We start from the raw sequence: 15,337 nt of genomic DNA on the forward strand, positions 1-15,337 counted from the left end.
GTTGCTTTAAGTTACTTTTCTTGTTCGTCAGAGTTGTTTGGAGAGAGGCACCCTGATGTCCTGCTAATTTCAAACTGAGCATGCGGTCCCTGAAAATGGCAGGGCTGTACATGCTAGCAATGGCTCCTCTACTCTGCAAAAACCCTGTCAATTTGGAATTTATAGCAAAGTGGTTGGGGGAGAAAAGAGACTGACACAACTAGGGTTCTATTTGTGGTTTCATTTATTAAGAAGGAATGGGCTGAATTCCCATAGGACTGTTTGCCAGCATGATTTAGATGTGTTTATTTAATATCATTTATATACTGCTTAAGGGACGCGGGTGACAACTGTGGGTTAAACTACAGAGCCTAGGACTTGCTGATCAGAAGGTCGGCGGTTCGAATCACCACGACGGGGTGAGCTTCCATTGCTCGGTCCCTGCTCCTGCCAACCTAGTAGTTCAAAAAGCACGTCAAAGTGCAAGTAGATAAATAGGTACCGCTCTGGCGGGAAGGTAAACGGCATTTCCGTGTGCTGCTCTGGTTCGCCAGAAGCGGCTTCGTCATGCTGGCCACATGACCTGGAAGCTGTCTGCGGACAAACGCCGGCTCCCTCAGCCTATAGAGCAAGATGAGCGCGCAACCCCAGAGTCGGTCACGACTGGACCTAATGGTTAGGGGTCCCTTTACCTTTACCTTTATATACTGCTTAATTACTCCATCTCTTAAGTGGTGCACATGGAGCACAATATAACGACAATAAAAAATCAGTTAAAGCTGTAAAATCAGGATTCAGTTAAAATCTGTTGGGCTAGCAGGTAAATGAAGAATGTGAGTATGTGGATCAGACCAAAGACATGAGACTGTTGACCTCATTAAAGCGCTGAGTTGAATTGTGAACGAGTTTGATCCTTTTTTTTGTAGTGAGTGTCCTAGTTAATAGTGTTACGGTTTTTCATTTTATCGTTGTAAAAGACATTAGATACACCAGTGGATTCGATACCACAGCAGATTATGCTATCAGTTTCTTTTAATTAAATTTTGAGAGGAGTACCATTTTTATTGTATGATTTGGAGAAAGCGCTTGGCTAAGCAATCAATATTTGATTTGACCTACATAATGATCTGCAGGATGTGCATTTTTTGTGCCAAGCACCTGCACTTTTCCCTGTACTAATTTAAGAACCTATGAAGAGCTCTGCTTGATCAGACCAAAATTCATTCTAGTCTGGCATTCTATTCTCACCGTGGCCAACTAGATGCCCACAAACAGAACCTAAGTGCAGCGGCACTCTCGTCACTTGTGAGTAACTGGGATTCACAGACAAGTTGCCCCTGACAGGGATTTAGTTGAATATGCCAAAGGGAGTGGAGAGATGACGGTCTCTTTTATAACAAGAAAAATGGAAGTAAATATCCCAAATCCATCCTTGGGTAGATTTTGGGAATTGTAGTTTGCTTTAAATTCACATGGCTATCTACCCTTAAATCGTGTCTGCAGCTCCCCAGTACAGCTATAACCCCTCCTAGTAAAGGTATAGCCAGCAGCTAGGGAAAGACTTCGGCCACTTGTGATCGGACTGCATTCTCCATGGTTGCACTTGTCCTCCTTGCAGTGTATCAATCAAGCCTCTGGCCTTGAAGTTTGCTGACTTCTGTGCTTGCCTCAAGAAGTGATTTACGGGTTGTGCCAAACATTTGTATTTACTCTCTCCGCCCCCCTCACCCCGGCCCTTTTGCAGGTGCTGTTTGTGGCGATCAACTGCTGGTGGAACCAAGGGAAATGCAGGAAACAGAAACATTTCTTTTACTTTCCGGTTATATATTTGTACCATCGGAGGTAAGGCTTTTAAGTGCTCTTTGAGAGTCAGAACTTGTTAACTGTGGCAAGCCTTTATCGGCTGAACAAGGCTATCTACCCACCCAAACAGTGTGCCTTGTTGGTTAAGTTCCTCTGAGAACCAGTTTTCAAACTTACATTGCTCATAGGAATCACTGGGGCAGCAGGTTCTGCTCAGAGTAGATCTCTGTCTCCTGCTAAGCGTGGTTAGCACCCCTGACCAAATCCTGTCTGCTCCTTCCTAATGCCTCATGAAAATCAGCTACTGAGATTCAAGGAATCTTGTTTTGCTTCATGAGTTAAAGGATGTTCTTGTTTGTCAGGTTTGCTGGAGGTACGGAGCTGGGGTGTGTCATTTTGCCATCAAGTCAGGAAAGTTCCCTTCTGTATACGTGTTCTAAGTTAAGGTTGTACAGTCCTTTCCTTTGGTAATTCAGTTTCTTGCTAAATAGAATGTGATGTTCTGCTGTGAGGCATATAATCAGGCATCCATGGTGATGGAATTTTGGTTGCTAATTCATAATCTGAAGCCTTTCCAATATCTAAGCACTAATTTAAAAAGACAGTGTGCCATTAGGCCTTATGAGTACAGTGGGAAACTTGGGAAATGATATGGAGATTGTTTCTGTTGATCAGAAGACAGACTATTGGAAGGGGAGAGCAGCAGGAAATAGGATCTCTGCACAGATCCGAGTTCCTTATCACCATCAGTTCCCTATCCCTCTGCTCTTTGGCATTTATTGCCTCCAAGCATCCAGTTTGGTTAGCTTAGCTTAGAAGAGCAGTCAGCTAGAACTGCAGCTGAACGGTTCTGTTTGCAAAATGGAAGCTTTGAGAGGTTATCGAGAGAGCAATTGCATGCTCAGAGATCCACGGTCTTTCAAAACATTTTGCAATTGCCATTGCCTGCGTTGTCATGGAGGCTAAGGCTATCGATGTCTACCAGCCAGAATGGCTGTGTTCTACCTCCACGGCTGGAGGGAGACTGCCTCTGAATACCAGTTGCTGTGGAACACATGTGCCGAGTTCCTGCTTTGAGGCTTCCCAAGGGCAACTGGCTGGCCACTGTGAGAACAGGATGTGGGACTAGATGGGCCATTGGCCAGGTTTCCAGACCTGGTGAACTTGCTGCTCGGTGAGGCAACTTGTATTGCATTTAGGTTCAAATGGTTGCCTGATTAGCTATAGTGGAAGCTGGCACAAGGACAGTGAAGGCTTCTGGATCTGATGAGACAATCAGAAGGCTGGTGATGGCTATTTTGTCCATGCTGCTTACAATTTGCTATTTCTCCCCTGCTCTAAAGTTCCACAATAGACAGTAGAGCTGGGGGTGCCTCACTCTAACTATTTGCTCCATATGCATTGTCAGTCAAAAACTGTAGCAGAATGCACCAGAGCAGCGGGTTAGAATTCCTTGCATTTATCTTTATGTCTGCATGTGCTGAGTCACTTTGCACAAAAGTTGAATAAAACCGCCATTTGAAATTAGGATGACAAAGCCACAGGGTGAGCAGAATGTGTTTTGTTCCAGTTTAAAGGGTCTTTTGAGTTGCCTTATCTGGTTTTGCCCAGCGTGTACATATTCTTGGCTGGTAACAGCCGTCTCTTTTGCCATAATCAAAGACCTAATATGATACTATTGTGCATTATGGTTCATGTTCAGCTCCTTCCGCCTTCCCTCTCCACCTTCTAGAATCAGGGTGTGGGGAGTAGCGGTGCCACTTTTGAGAGGTAGGCAGGAATGTAGGCCTAACTCTGCATTCAGCCAGATCTAGAGGCCCCTGTACTCCTGTTCAGGCAAGGCAGAGAGAACTTCTGTCCATGCCACAATGTTGACCACCCACATTTCAGGCAGTAATTGCCGCATTTCACATTTATTGTTAAAACTTCTACCTCAGACCTTTCAGCTCTTAAATCGACCTTTGCCAGCCTGGTGCCCTTGGACTACAACTCCCATCAGCTCCAGCTGTGCTGGCTGGGGCAAACAGTAGGCCAAAACATCTGGAAGGCACCTGGTTGGCAAAGGCTTGTCTTAAATGCTCACTCTTAGCCTTGACCAGCCCTAGGTCTTTCTCTATTAGCTTAGGAATTGCAATTTTAACTTTTCAAAATTTTAACAGTATTTGGTTTCTTTTCTTTTCGATGCCAGCTTTGGGCCCATCGAATACAAAGGCCCGATGAATGCTGTTTACATTGAAAAATTTGTCCGCCGAGTGATGACTCCCCTGCTTTACATCTCATCCCGATCAAAACTTCAGCAGTTTCTCTCCAATTATGAGGTAACTTTCCTCTGCTCTTTGATCTAGCCATTGATGACTCCTGGAAGGTTTGTGTTTCTTTCAAGGATGATCTTGCTTCTGGTTACAAAGAATGGACTCTGTTTTCTTTCTGAGTTTACTGGAAACCAGTATTCTCTGCCACTGTATTTTTGACGTGCTGGTTCACGTGCTTCCTGTTTGGCTTGATCCCAGGGTGAAATTCTGAAGATGATTGGCAGTGACTGCAGCAGTGTTGAGAAGTCTCATCTGCAGTATGTGTGTGTCTGCGTGTGCTAGCATGTTGTCAGAGAGGACCCATAACTTTAGAACCGTTCATTCCAAAGATACCAAATGAATTTCATCAACTGATTAAATTGGGGGAGATGAACAATCATTTTGAAGGGGGGGAAACATTATTTTCCTTGATGTTAGGTGGCTACATGTATGCCTGTTTTGCAGCATCTCCCCATCTTAAAATAAGCCTTCCCTTCTCCAAAGTGAGAGCAAAGGGGGAATGATATGGTGCCTCATACCTGCAGCTTTCATAGACAATTTCAAAATAGGTTTAAAAAATAGTTACCCAATTAACCAGGATGCATTTTGGGGGGGGGGGGGTCAAATCTGCCTTCAAGTCAATTAATCTAAGTGTAATGAGGGACCTTTGGTCCAGCGGCGTAGCGTGGGTTGTCAGCACCCGGGGCAAGGCAAGTAATTTGCGCCCCCTAACCCGGGGCAAGGCAAGTAATTTGCGCCCTTAACCCCTAACCCGCCGCCGCTGCCAGCTTCTTCTTGCTGCTGCCTGGGCTGGGGTATTTACGGTAAGGTAGCCACGGCGGTGGCGGCAGGTCCGTGTCAGGTGATCTGAGGTGAGTTGCCGCTGGCGCTGCCGCCGAAACGACGCCGCTTGCCCGGAGGAGGAGGAGGGCAGAGAGGCGAGGAAAATGCAACATGGCCCAGCAGCTGCAGCAGCAGCAGCGGCGGCGGGGCTGTGAGGAGGGGCTGCCCGGCGCGCCCTCCGCGGCCCTGATGCGCGGGGACCGCAGCGAGCACTGAGAGCCACTGCTTGCCGGACGCTTTCAGCCCGGACGCACGCACAGCTCGTCGGTTCCGCGAGACATGGGGCTCTGCTACAGCCTGTGCCCGAGGCTCTTCGGCGACTACGGAGGCGGCGAGCGCGCCCGCCCCCGATGTTGCGCCCGGTGCGGCCGGCCCCCCCCTGCACCCCCATGCTACGCCACTGCTTTGGTCCTCCAGATGTTGTTGGACTACGGCTGCTGTCATTGCTGAGTGGGGCTATGTTGGAGTCTGGCAACACCTGGAAGCTCCCTGGTCAATTCATAGCTACAGCTCTGATGTTGATGCTTCTCCATCTTGTCAGGTGTGGGGAGGGGTGTCGAACCTGCAGTGAGTGTGTCAAAAGGTTCTACTTTCCTTTCTGATATCCCCAGGGATGCCTTTCCCTATGGGAGCACAGCCTTGTCTAAAAGCATTTTTGGCCCATTAGAACGGAGGCCTGATGGGTCAGCTCCTTGGCTCTTGGCTTCCTGCACGCTGCCTTTTCAGGGATCAGGGTATGAACAGCCGTGCAGGCTCAGGCCTTTCTATAAGCATAGGGAGGGATAGATCCACAGTGTCCCAGAGGACAGAATGGGAAGCAGGACTAGAGATGGGGCTGCTGCATCAGAGGAAGAACAGGGAACTAAAGGAAGCTCAAGGAGTCCCTTGTTAGAGCAAACCTTCACTCTGCTTCACAGGACCTCTGTAGGTGCAGTAGTCTTTACTTATCTCTATCCCTGTCTGTGATTCCAGCCTTGCCTCTTCCCCCAAAGCCCTTCCAGCGTCTGAAAAGCACAGAACTATGTGCTGCATCATTTAGGCATACCAGCTGAAGTTGCACGCAAGTTACTAGTCCATAGACCTTTTTTAATGTCAGTTTTCAAAAATGAGCTGATTTAAGATTGATGCACTTACACAGATGGCCCAGGATATCTGCACAGAGTTCCACGTCACTTTGAAATCCAAGTCACTGTTTTTAAGTTTGCCCATGATGATGTTGTTGGACATAAAGTTTAGAGCCACAAGGGGGAACCAGCAGGAAATATTTGAAGGCCTCTGTGTTGATCTTGGATCACAGCGAGTATTAAAGCCTCTCCCAGCAGCAAATAATTAGGAACTAGTAAAGCTCATTCCTGTTGTCTTTTCATTCCCATTTTATCCCTCTGATCCTAGTCTCTAACTCAGGTTAAAAATATGTAAATATCCTATACATGTTTAAACAGACAAAACTCTCATGCACAGAATCTGGTGCCACCTTTTTGGAAAGTGGCTTCAGCATGGAATCTCCTGTCGGTTGTGGTTGTGTCACCTGGTGGTTTCTTATCACCTGAGCAGGATTTGTGTTGCTTTGAGTACCTGTACTTTGTCCTGGAGCATGTGATAATATTATTTGTTTGCCTTTGGAGCAAATTCTTCTCAATACTGTGCATATGCAACCAGCCTGCTTGGCTTGCAGTAGCAGTGGCATAGCATGGAGGGTGCAGGGGGGGCCGGCCGCACCGGGCGCAACATGGGGGGGGGGTGTGCTCGCCGCCTCCGGAGTCACCAAAGAGCCTTGGGCGCAGGCTGTAGCAGAGCCCCATGTTTCGCGGAACCGATGAGCTGTGCGCGCGTCCGGGCTGAAGGCGTCCGGCAGGCAGCGGCTCTCAGCGCTCGCCGCGGTCCCCGCGCGTCAGGGCCGCGGAGGGCGCACCAGGCAGCCCCTCCTCATAGCCCCGCCGCCGCTGCTGCAGCTGCGGGGCCATGTTGCATTTTCCTCGCCTCTCTGCCCTCCTCCTCCTCTGGGCAAGCGGCGTCGTTTGGGCGGCAGCGCCAGCAGCAACTTGCCTCAGATCACCTGACACAGACCCGCCGCTGCCGCCGTGGCTACCTTACCATAAATACCCCAGCCCAGGCAGCAGCAAGAAGAAGCTGGCAGCGGCGGCAGGTTAGGGGTTAGGGGCACAAATTACTTGCCTTGCCCTGGGTTAGGGGGCGCAAATTACTTGCCTTGCCCTGGGTGCTGACAATCCACGCTATGCCGCTGTGCAGTAGGAAGGGGGACTACAGGCTTTCGGTGCTGAGCGTGTGTTTTCATGAGCTGCAGAACTGCTCTGTTCTTAGAAACTTTTGTGGCTTCACTTTCTGGGTTGAAGTTTTTTTCCTTGCTTGTTCTGAGTGCTTTGAATCTCAACATACATGGCGGCACTGTTCTTTATCCTTTCGCAGACTGAACGTCTGCATTCTTTTTTCTTAGGCTGCATTCAAATACAACGCTAAGCCATAAGCCACGTGTAGTGAGCAAGTCTTCTTCCAAGCACCTCCTGCTTTCCTCCTCCTTTCTTCCAGTAGGGAGTGAAGCCACAGAGTGGCTGGCTGAGCATTGTGTCCAAACCAGCAAACACACCACAGCTGGGAAGCCAAGAAAAAAAACCTTGGCTTCAGATTGTGGCTGTCTGGAGAGAAACAGACAACAAGTGCCAGTTCAGTCACTCTAAGCCAGCTGATCCGTAGTTGTTTCTTTGCTGGAGGAAGAGAGGAACAAAACAGGAGCAGTCAAGTTGTGTGTTGTGGCATGCATCTCACCCACAGATTGAACTCTGGTTTAAGGCAGCTGGGCACAGCTTCAGTTTGTAAGCCACCCTGCAAAGTGCTTTGCTTGGAAGGTGGAGTTACAAATCTATTCAGGAAATGTGATTTATGAACATGGGAAAGTATCATATACCAAGTCACACTACTGATCAGTCTAGCTCAGTGTAGTCTACAGTGACTGGCAGTGACTGTCCATCATCTCAGTTAGGTCCATTGACCAGTTCTACCTGGAAATTCCAGGACTTGAAACTGGAAGCTGTGATATGCAGTGTTCATGCTTTCCTTCTGACCTATGGCCTTTCTCCTTGGAAGTGGTGCAATAATAATAATAATTTATTATTCGTACCCCGCCCATCTGGTTGAGTTTCCCCAGCCACTCTGGGCAGCTCCAAACAGAATATTAAAAACACAATAAAACATCAAACATTAAAAATTTCCATAAACAGGGCTGCCTTCAGATGTCTTCTAAAAGTCAGCTAGTTGCTTATTTCCTTGACATCTGATAGAAGGGTGTTCCACGGGGTGGGTGCCACTACCAAGAAGGCCCTCTTCTTGGTTCCCTGTAACCTCACTTCTCGCAGTGATTGAATCTCCAGAAGGCCCTTGGAGCTGGACCTCAGTGTCTGGGTTGAACGATGGGGGTGGAGACACTTCTTCAGGTATCCTGGGCCGAGGCCGTTTAGGGCTTTAAAGGTCAGCACCAACACTTTGAATTGTGCTCGGAAATGTACTGGGAGCTAAACCCAGTGAAAGCTCAAAGGTGTGATACCATTGAGTGAAATCAGGTGGAATTTAGATATTATCTTAGAGGTGGGGGTGGGATCCAGCTGGGATGAAGTTCTGTCTGTGTGTGCCATTGTTTGTGTTGGTCAGAAACCAGTCAGGATTTCCCCAACACAACGTTTTGAATGGACTTGGAGTTTGCAGCTACTCTGGTCAGAACAACCCTCTGTGTCTCCATCTAGGAATATGTACTCAATGGGAAATATTAACAATCCTTCCAAACTACAGGACTGCATTGACAATGGAGGAGCAATGCCCAAGGATTAAATATTTACATAATTAAACCAAAGCCCATTGTGTTTTTTTCCCTGTAATGGTAAATAAGTGCAGCACCTCTCATGTGTTCTCTTGTGTTTTTGTTTCGTTTTTGCAGCCAGGAGTTTTGGGATATTTTGAGTTCAACGCTTCGCCCCAACCACCTGGTTATCTGACATTCTTCACTTCAGCTCTGCATTCATTAAATAAAGGTAAATTCATTACCCGTATAAACCACTGTTTAATGTTACATCTGATTGAATTTCACCATGCCTAATTTGTGGGTGGGAATGATGGGATGCCGTTGGTTTTCTTTCCATTGTCTGCAGAATGCATTTGACTTTATATTTAGCGCTGTTTTCAAAACAATCACCGTCATCACATTTATTAATCCCATACCCAATGTTATCAGGCCGACTTTGACAGGCTGCACAGTCCTGGCCATGATAAAACTTCCTGAGCAGGAGCATGTTGAAAATATATTTTGGCTTCTTGCACACAATGGACTAAATATATCACAAGACATCTCGGTGGGGGCTCTCAGCCAGAAACGCTGACAAAATTTCCTGTCACATTTTGTTCTCTGTCGAAAGCCAGCAAGCTTCAGTTGCAAAACATGGAAGTTAAAAAGAACGGTTGCCCACGTCATTTAGGCACCTGAGGTGGAAAATCTAAATGGCGCCCCCTCCCGCTAATTAACATGGGGCAGAGTCCCCTGAGGGAAGTTCTCTTGCGAAAGCCCCTTTGAAATGGTGCAGTTGTTGCATGGCTCCTGTTCATTTCAGTCTGGGTAGTGGGGACGTTTTAAGGCCAGGGGATACTGTCGCTTGGATGATGCATGACCTGTAATGACACCAGCAACTTTACCGCATGAAGCAGTAACCTTCCTGGTGGAGCTGCCTCTTCTAAAATGCGCTGTAAAAGCAAAACATGGCACTGGAGTGAGAGGAGAGAGCGAAGATTTGTGCTGGGTTTGTTCATTGTTGTCTGTGCTACATGTTGGATTACTACACTCTCCGTGCGCATCAGCAGTTTCTCAAAAACGAGCCACGCAACGCACCCTGCTGTGAATATAAGAACATTAGTAGACTCCTGCTGGATCAGATCACGGACTTATCTAGTCAAGCATCCTGTTTCCCACGGTTGTTAACCCGCTGCCTCTGGGAAGCCCACAAGCATGGCCTGAGCGCTACAGCCCTCTCCTGCTCTTGATTTATTTATTTTTATTTTATTTATTGAATTTATATACCGCCCTGCATCGAAAGATCTCGGGGCGGTTCTTAAGGTGAAAATACAGGATAGAGTGTTTGAGGTTTATAGCACTGGACACACGGACACAAGCTGCAAATCTTCATCTCAAGGCTTCTCTTTCTGCTACGGGGAGAGTTTAGCAACTGATGTGGAGGAGTTGAACTGCTGTTCCAAAGGAGACGTCTTTTTGTTGTTTCCATGACAACAGAAACAGCCACCTTGCATCCTCCTGAGAAGAGGGCAGGACTGCAAAAAAATAATAATAATAAATCGGCTGGTAGCTTATTTTGGGGGCATAGCGTTCTTTATATACTCCCAATTAGCTCAGTCAGACGTTGGCAGGAATTTTTTGGTGCAGGGTAAAAGTGTACGTTGTGGTGAAACTACAAGGATGGGGGAGAACTAAAATCGGTATTGGCCGTCGTTTGCCAAGCCTTCTGCATTAGATGAAACACTCTAGTAATGGAAGAACTATCTCACTAATAAAGTACATATTGATCGCGCTGCCTGGAGTAGATTTGCCAGCTGACCATATTACTACTAATTCCATCCAGCTCTTGGCCTTTTATTCTCAACTCTCCACTTACAAACACCGTATTTTTCAGTGTATAAGACAATGTTTTTTGCTAAAAAAATTAGGCAAAAATTGGGGGTTCTCTTATACATGGATAGTGAATACAGAGTGGGGACAGGAGATTGGTGGCAGCAGTGAACAGGAGATTGGCTGCAGTGATTGGGTGGGTGATTGGTGGCTGCGGCAAGGCCTTCTGGTGATTGGCTGTGGCTGCGGCAATTGGGTGGGTGGTTGGCGGCTGTGGCGAGGCATGTGGGCAATCAGCTGTGGTGTGGATGGGTGGGCTGTTGGCAGCGAGTGGGCAGACAATTGGCAACTGCGGCAAGGTGTGTGATCGGCAGTGGCTGTGACGAGTGATGGGCGGGTGAGCGATTGGTGGTGGTGACCCCCCCCCAAAGCTAAACAACTTAATTTCGGGTTAAAAAAAATAGGGGATGTCTTATACATTGGGGGGGTCTTATACATGGAAAAATACTGTAACTGCCTTATAAGTCAAAGAATTGTGGGGCAGGAAAGTTTATGAAAACCATGGGATCTGGTGGCTATCGGCTATTTTACTCATGCATGTTACCTGTTTGCTGCTGTGTGCATCAAAATGATCCATCGAGGAACAGGGATTGGGCTAAAGTTATCTGCTGAGTTGTGCGTTGTGGAAAACCCAGGTCCACTGCCCTGTAATGTGTGAAATGGCCTTTCGGTTTACACCATTCCTCAAAATTCTGCTCCTTGCAGCCATGTCTTTTGGCTTTGAACGATGTAGCTGCAGGATTTCTAAGCATACGTACTAGAAAGCCGGTCCTGTGGAATTCAATGCCTGCCCAGATGGAGACCCAGCCCGCCCCAGTCTATACCACTTTGGGGACGTTTTCAGGAGACAGCCACACATCAGTATGACTGCATTACTGGTAGTCTGGTCCTAAACGCTCTTCACTTAGAAGCAAGCCCTCCTGAATTCATTGCTTGCTCTGTGCATTCGCATCGACTGCGAAAGTCCACTCATCTTGCATATGCAAAGAAAGCAGTTTGCGTGTTGCTTTTATGCCTCGCCCTCTTTCCTGATGAAGACCAGTTGTGGGCAAGGCATGCCCTCCATGTCCAGGCACCACAAAGCATTAAAGATCCCACCATCTTGGTGCTCTTAAAACCTAAAGTTCTGCAGTGATAGTGCAGGAGTCTTACGAAAGGAAGCGCTTTCCCAACCTCATCCAGGTTCTGAAAGGGCCACTTGCTTTTTAAATGACAATCTGAGGCATCCAAACCTTTGTCCTGGCACTCTGCCCTCCTACTCAGTGCTGAAATGTATGTTCTAAGTGCAGCGCAGAGGTTGCGCTTGCAACATGCCATTTCCGTCGTTTTGTATCCTGTCAACAAGTTGCTTTATCTGCGTTTGCTGTTTATCTTGGACCAAGTTCGGCTTGGTTTCTTTTGCCATTTCTTTGGCCAACAAACTAAAACCCAATGAACTCCTTTATGCAGTCTTATTAATCCTATTATTTCTGTCCCAAGGAGGGTGAAATCAGCCTGGATACTAGACATTTCCCTCCCCTCCCCCCTTACGTATTCTCCTTATTTATTTTTGTGGCAAAGAGTTGGGAGAGGAGGGTCCACTCTCTTAAGTCAGTGCTGCATAGAGATTATGTGCCAGTTTTTTAAAAAAATGTACACTTGATTATTTAACCCTTGATGACTTGCAAAGAAAAGGAGAGAAGTGGCTTCAATGTATTTGAGAGGATGCAAAGGCACTGCCCATCTTGGAGTTTTAAGTGGGGGTCTATCCATATTTTAGGGGACGCGGGTGGCGCTGTGGGTAAAACCTCAGTGCCTAGGACTTGCTGATCGTATGGTCGGTGGTTCGAATCCCCGCGGTGGGGTGAGCTCCCGTCGTTCGGTCCCAGCTCCTGCCCACCTAGCAGTTCGAAAGCACCCTTAAGTGCAAGTAGATAAATAGGTACTGCTTTATAGCGGGAAGGTAAACGGTGTTTCCGTGTGCGGCACTGGTGCTGGCTCACCAGTGCAGCTTCGTCACGCTGGCCACGTGACCCGGAAGTGTCTTCGGACGGCGCCGGCTCCCGGCCTCTTGAGTGAGATGAGCGCACAACCCTAGAGTCGGTCACAACTGGCCCGTACGGGCAGGGGTACCTTTACCATCCATATTTTTAAAAAATATTTTATTAAAGTTTTCTTGGTTTACAAAGGTATATGCAATGTCTCTTTTTTCAAGTTACATTTTCCATAGGTCATTTTCATTTGTTGAGACATTAGGGTTACATTAGGAAGAACAATGGGGAGAAGAGGTGGAAGGGGCCATGGTGGGTGGAGGTGGGGTTGGGAGGCGATATTTCTATTTTGCTTAATGTATGTGTGGGGTTTTGTGTCAGCGTCGTTTGTGCAGGTTCTCTTTGCTATTTGCTTGTGTTCCTTTGGTGGTGAGAGAAATTGTGGTTGGCCTAGGGTGCAGTTGCTTGTTTGTGATTGGCTGTGTTGAACTTTGTTTTCGTGTGTGAGTGGGGTGGGTGTTTTTGAATCAGGTTGGGTTACTTTTATCTCTGCAAACACAGGGTCAAGACATTTGCTCTTGAAAAGGGGAGTGTGAAAGAAGGATGTATCAGATACTGTGCCAAAAGTCATATCCCACCAACTCGTCCCTGGTGTCCGTAGCCTTGGGTTTGACTCCTGCCTTGACCTGTGTGCTAAGAGACAGAGCCCATGCCTGCAGCTCTCCAAAGCAGCTGTGCCAAATTGCCTTGAAAGAGAGAAGAGTCATTAATATAGGGTTGTGGTGCACTTAAAATAAACTCTAAATTACATATTTTGGACAAGTGAGGAACTGAATTCCTTTAATCTAAGGAACTGGCCTCGAATAACTCTGCATTTCCTAGGGCTGCATCCTGACTCAACATGCAACAGAGTTAGTGGAACATTTGCTTCCTGGGTAATCAGATTCTCCAGATAATAGCCATGGTGACTGTGTTCCACTATCTGAGGCAGTAATGCCTCTGAATATCAGTTGCTGGGAATCACAGGTGCGGAGAGGGCTCCTGTGCTCTGATCCTGCATTCAGGCTTACCACAGGCATCTGGTTGACCACTGTAAGAACAGGATGCTAGAGTAGATGGACTCTTCTTAGATTCTTACATTGTTTAGGGGGTCTTCAACTCTGCAGGGTGGAGTAGTGAATATTTAGAATCCAATGAATGGATAACTTTCTCCATGCCTTTCCTTCGGCTGGAAATAGTGCGTCTCCAGGGGTGGTAGTGGCTAGTACCTGTAGCATCAAGACAGACCCTTGCTCTGATCCAGCAAGGCTCTTCTGACTTTGAAAGCATCAAAAGGAGCCTTTGCTCAGGCGCAAAGACCCAGGCTGGATTTCGAAACATTTACAGCCAGCCAAGCCAGAGGCAGCCCACAAGACTGCCAGGCTGGCTTGGTGGCAGGCTGGAACCTGGGCAGACAAGACAACCTGTGGGGCCTTCTCTCAGTGAATGGCCACAAGGTGCAGCAGAATGCCATTCGAGAGACACCTGGTTGCCTTTGAGAGATGGATTGCTGCCTCACTGTCAATATGCTCTGCTTTGGGGAAAACGCCCTAGGTCAGTTGGCCATGCTTGTTCCTTGGTAGCAAAGCAGATCCATGGGCCGCTGTCTCTGCTCAGATTCCTCAGGTGCAGACTTTCCCCAAAGTGATGTCACCAGCACCTTTGAGTGTGTGTGAGATTGTACATCCTTCCTTCCGCACCCCTCCCCCCCCCCCGGTAATCTTCTGGAAAGCAAATAACTGCTTCTTCGATTCCTCCTTTGTTGCCAAAACTCTCTCTGATTGCTTCATTAATTATAGAGTCCCACACTGGTTAGGGAGAGTGAAATGTGAGCCTGCCAGCTTTGTAATGTGTGCTTGTAGCAGGTTAAAGCCTCTTGCTCTTGGCAGGTTAAGCAACCGTCGTAAGCATATACAGAAGCAGAGCTGGCTACAGCAGGGCTTCTGAATTTCAAACAAGACAGGATTCCTGGGGGTTTCCCAGTTGTCTGCATGCACAGTTTAGTTTGCTTCCTATAGTCCTCATCTCCCCCTCCCCCCCACTGTAGGAATGGTTTTCAAAGGAGAGTGAGGAGGACATGAGACAGTTCCAAACCATTTCCCATAATTATGATTTCAAAACCACCCTGCTGCTTTCTTTTGTTTTGTTTTTTAAACGCAAGTTGAGATTCTCAGATTGCAGGTTCCATGCTGGAAAGTGAGTCTCTCTGTGTGTAGGCTAGTGTGGACCAAATACAGCTCTGAATTTGTTTCCCATACTCTGTGCATTAGTATAGAGACAACTGAAACCACAAGTCATTCCCTCCAGCTGCTTCCTTCTTGTAAGTTTCCTGCCCTGTAGCAGGCTTCTGGAGCACCACCTCAGTTTCATGTGTATCAGTGAAGCTATTATCCCCAGTACCAGGTGTTCCCCTGTCATCTGTACTATTGTCTCCCTCCCCCTCAGGATTTAGTTTAAAGCTCTCCTGGATCAGCTTCACAGGACTCTTAGCAAATCCATGCTTGCCAACTTCTTAGGAAGTGCAACCCATCTCTTGCCAGAAGTCCTTCCTCATGGAAGTGGAGACCAAGGTTGGTATTGCCTACTGACCCACCTTGCAGTTTGTGGTTCCTTACTCACCGTAGCCCAGCCCTGACAGCCCAACCAAGAGGGAGGATCCATGACACTTGTGAGGCACAGCCCCATTTCTGCTTAAATCTTTAGTCGCAGGCCTGTAAAGAAAGTGAATGGAG

The 15,337-nt window shown here is 47.5% G+C and overlaps 1 protein-coding gene across 1 annotated transcript in view; it reads left to right on the forward strand.

The window, feature by feature from the left end:
• The window catches only part of TXNDC11 (thioredoxin domain containing 11), a 40,619-nt gene that overhangs the window by 4,188 nt on the left and 21,094 nt on the right, over positions 1-15,337 (forward strand). Inside the window, exons 3-5 of the mRNA XM_079953728.1 lie at positions 1,724-1,821; positions 3,971-4,100; positions 8,863-8,956. Coding sequence (XP_079809854.1) covers positions 1,724-1,821; positions 3,971-4,100; positions 8,863-8,956 — 322 coding nt within the window. The remainder of the gene's footprint in view (positions 1-1,723; positions 1,822-3,970; positions 4,101-8,862; positions 8,957-15,337) is intronic.

Source organism: Podarcis cretensis, assembly GCF_951804945.1.
Source record: "Podarcis cretensis genome assembly, chromosome: 14".
Lineage (NCBI taxonomy): Eukaryota > Metazoa > Chordata > Lepidosauria > Squamata > Lacertidae > Podarcis > Podarcis cretensis.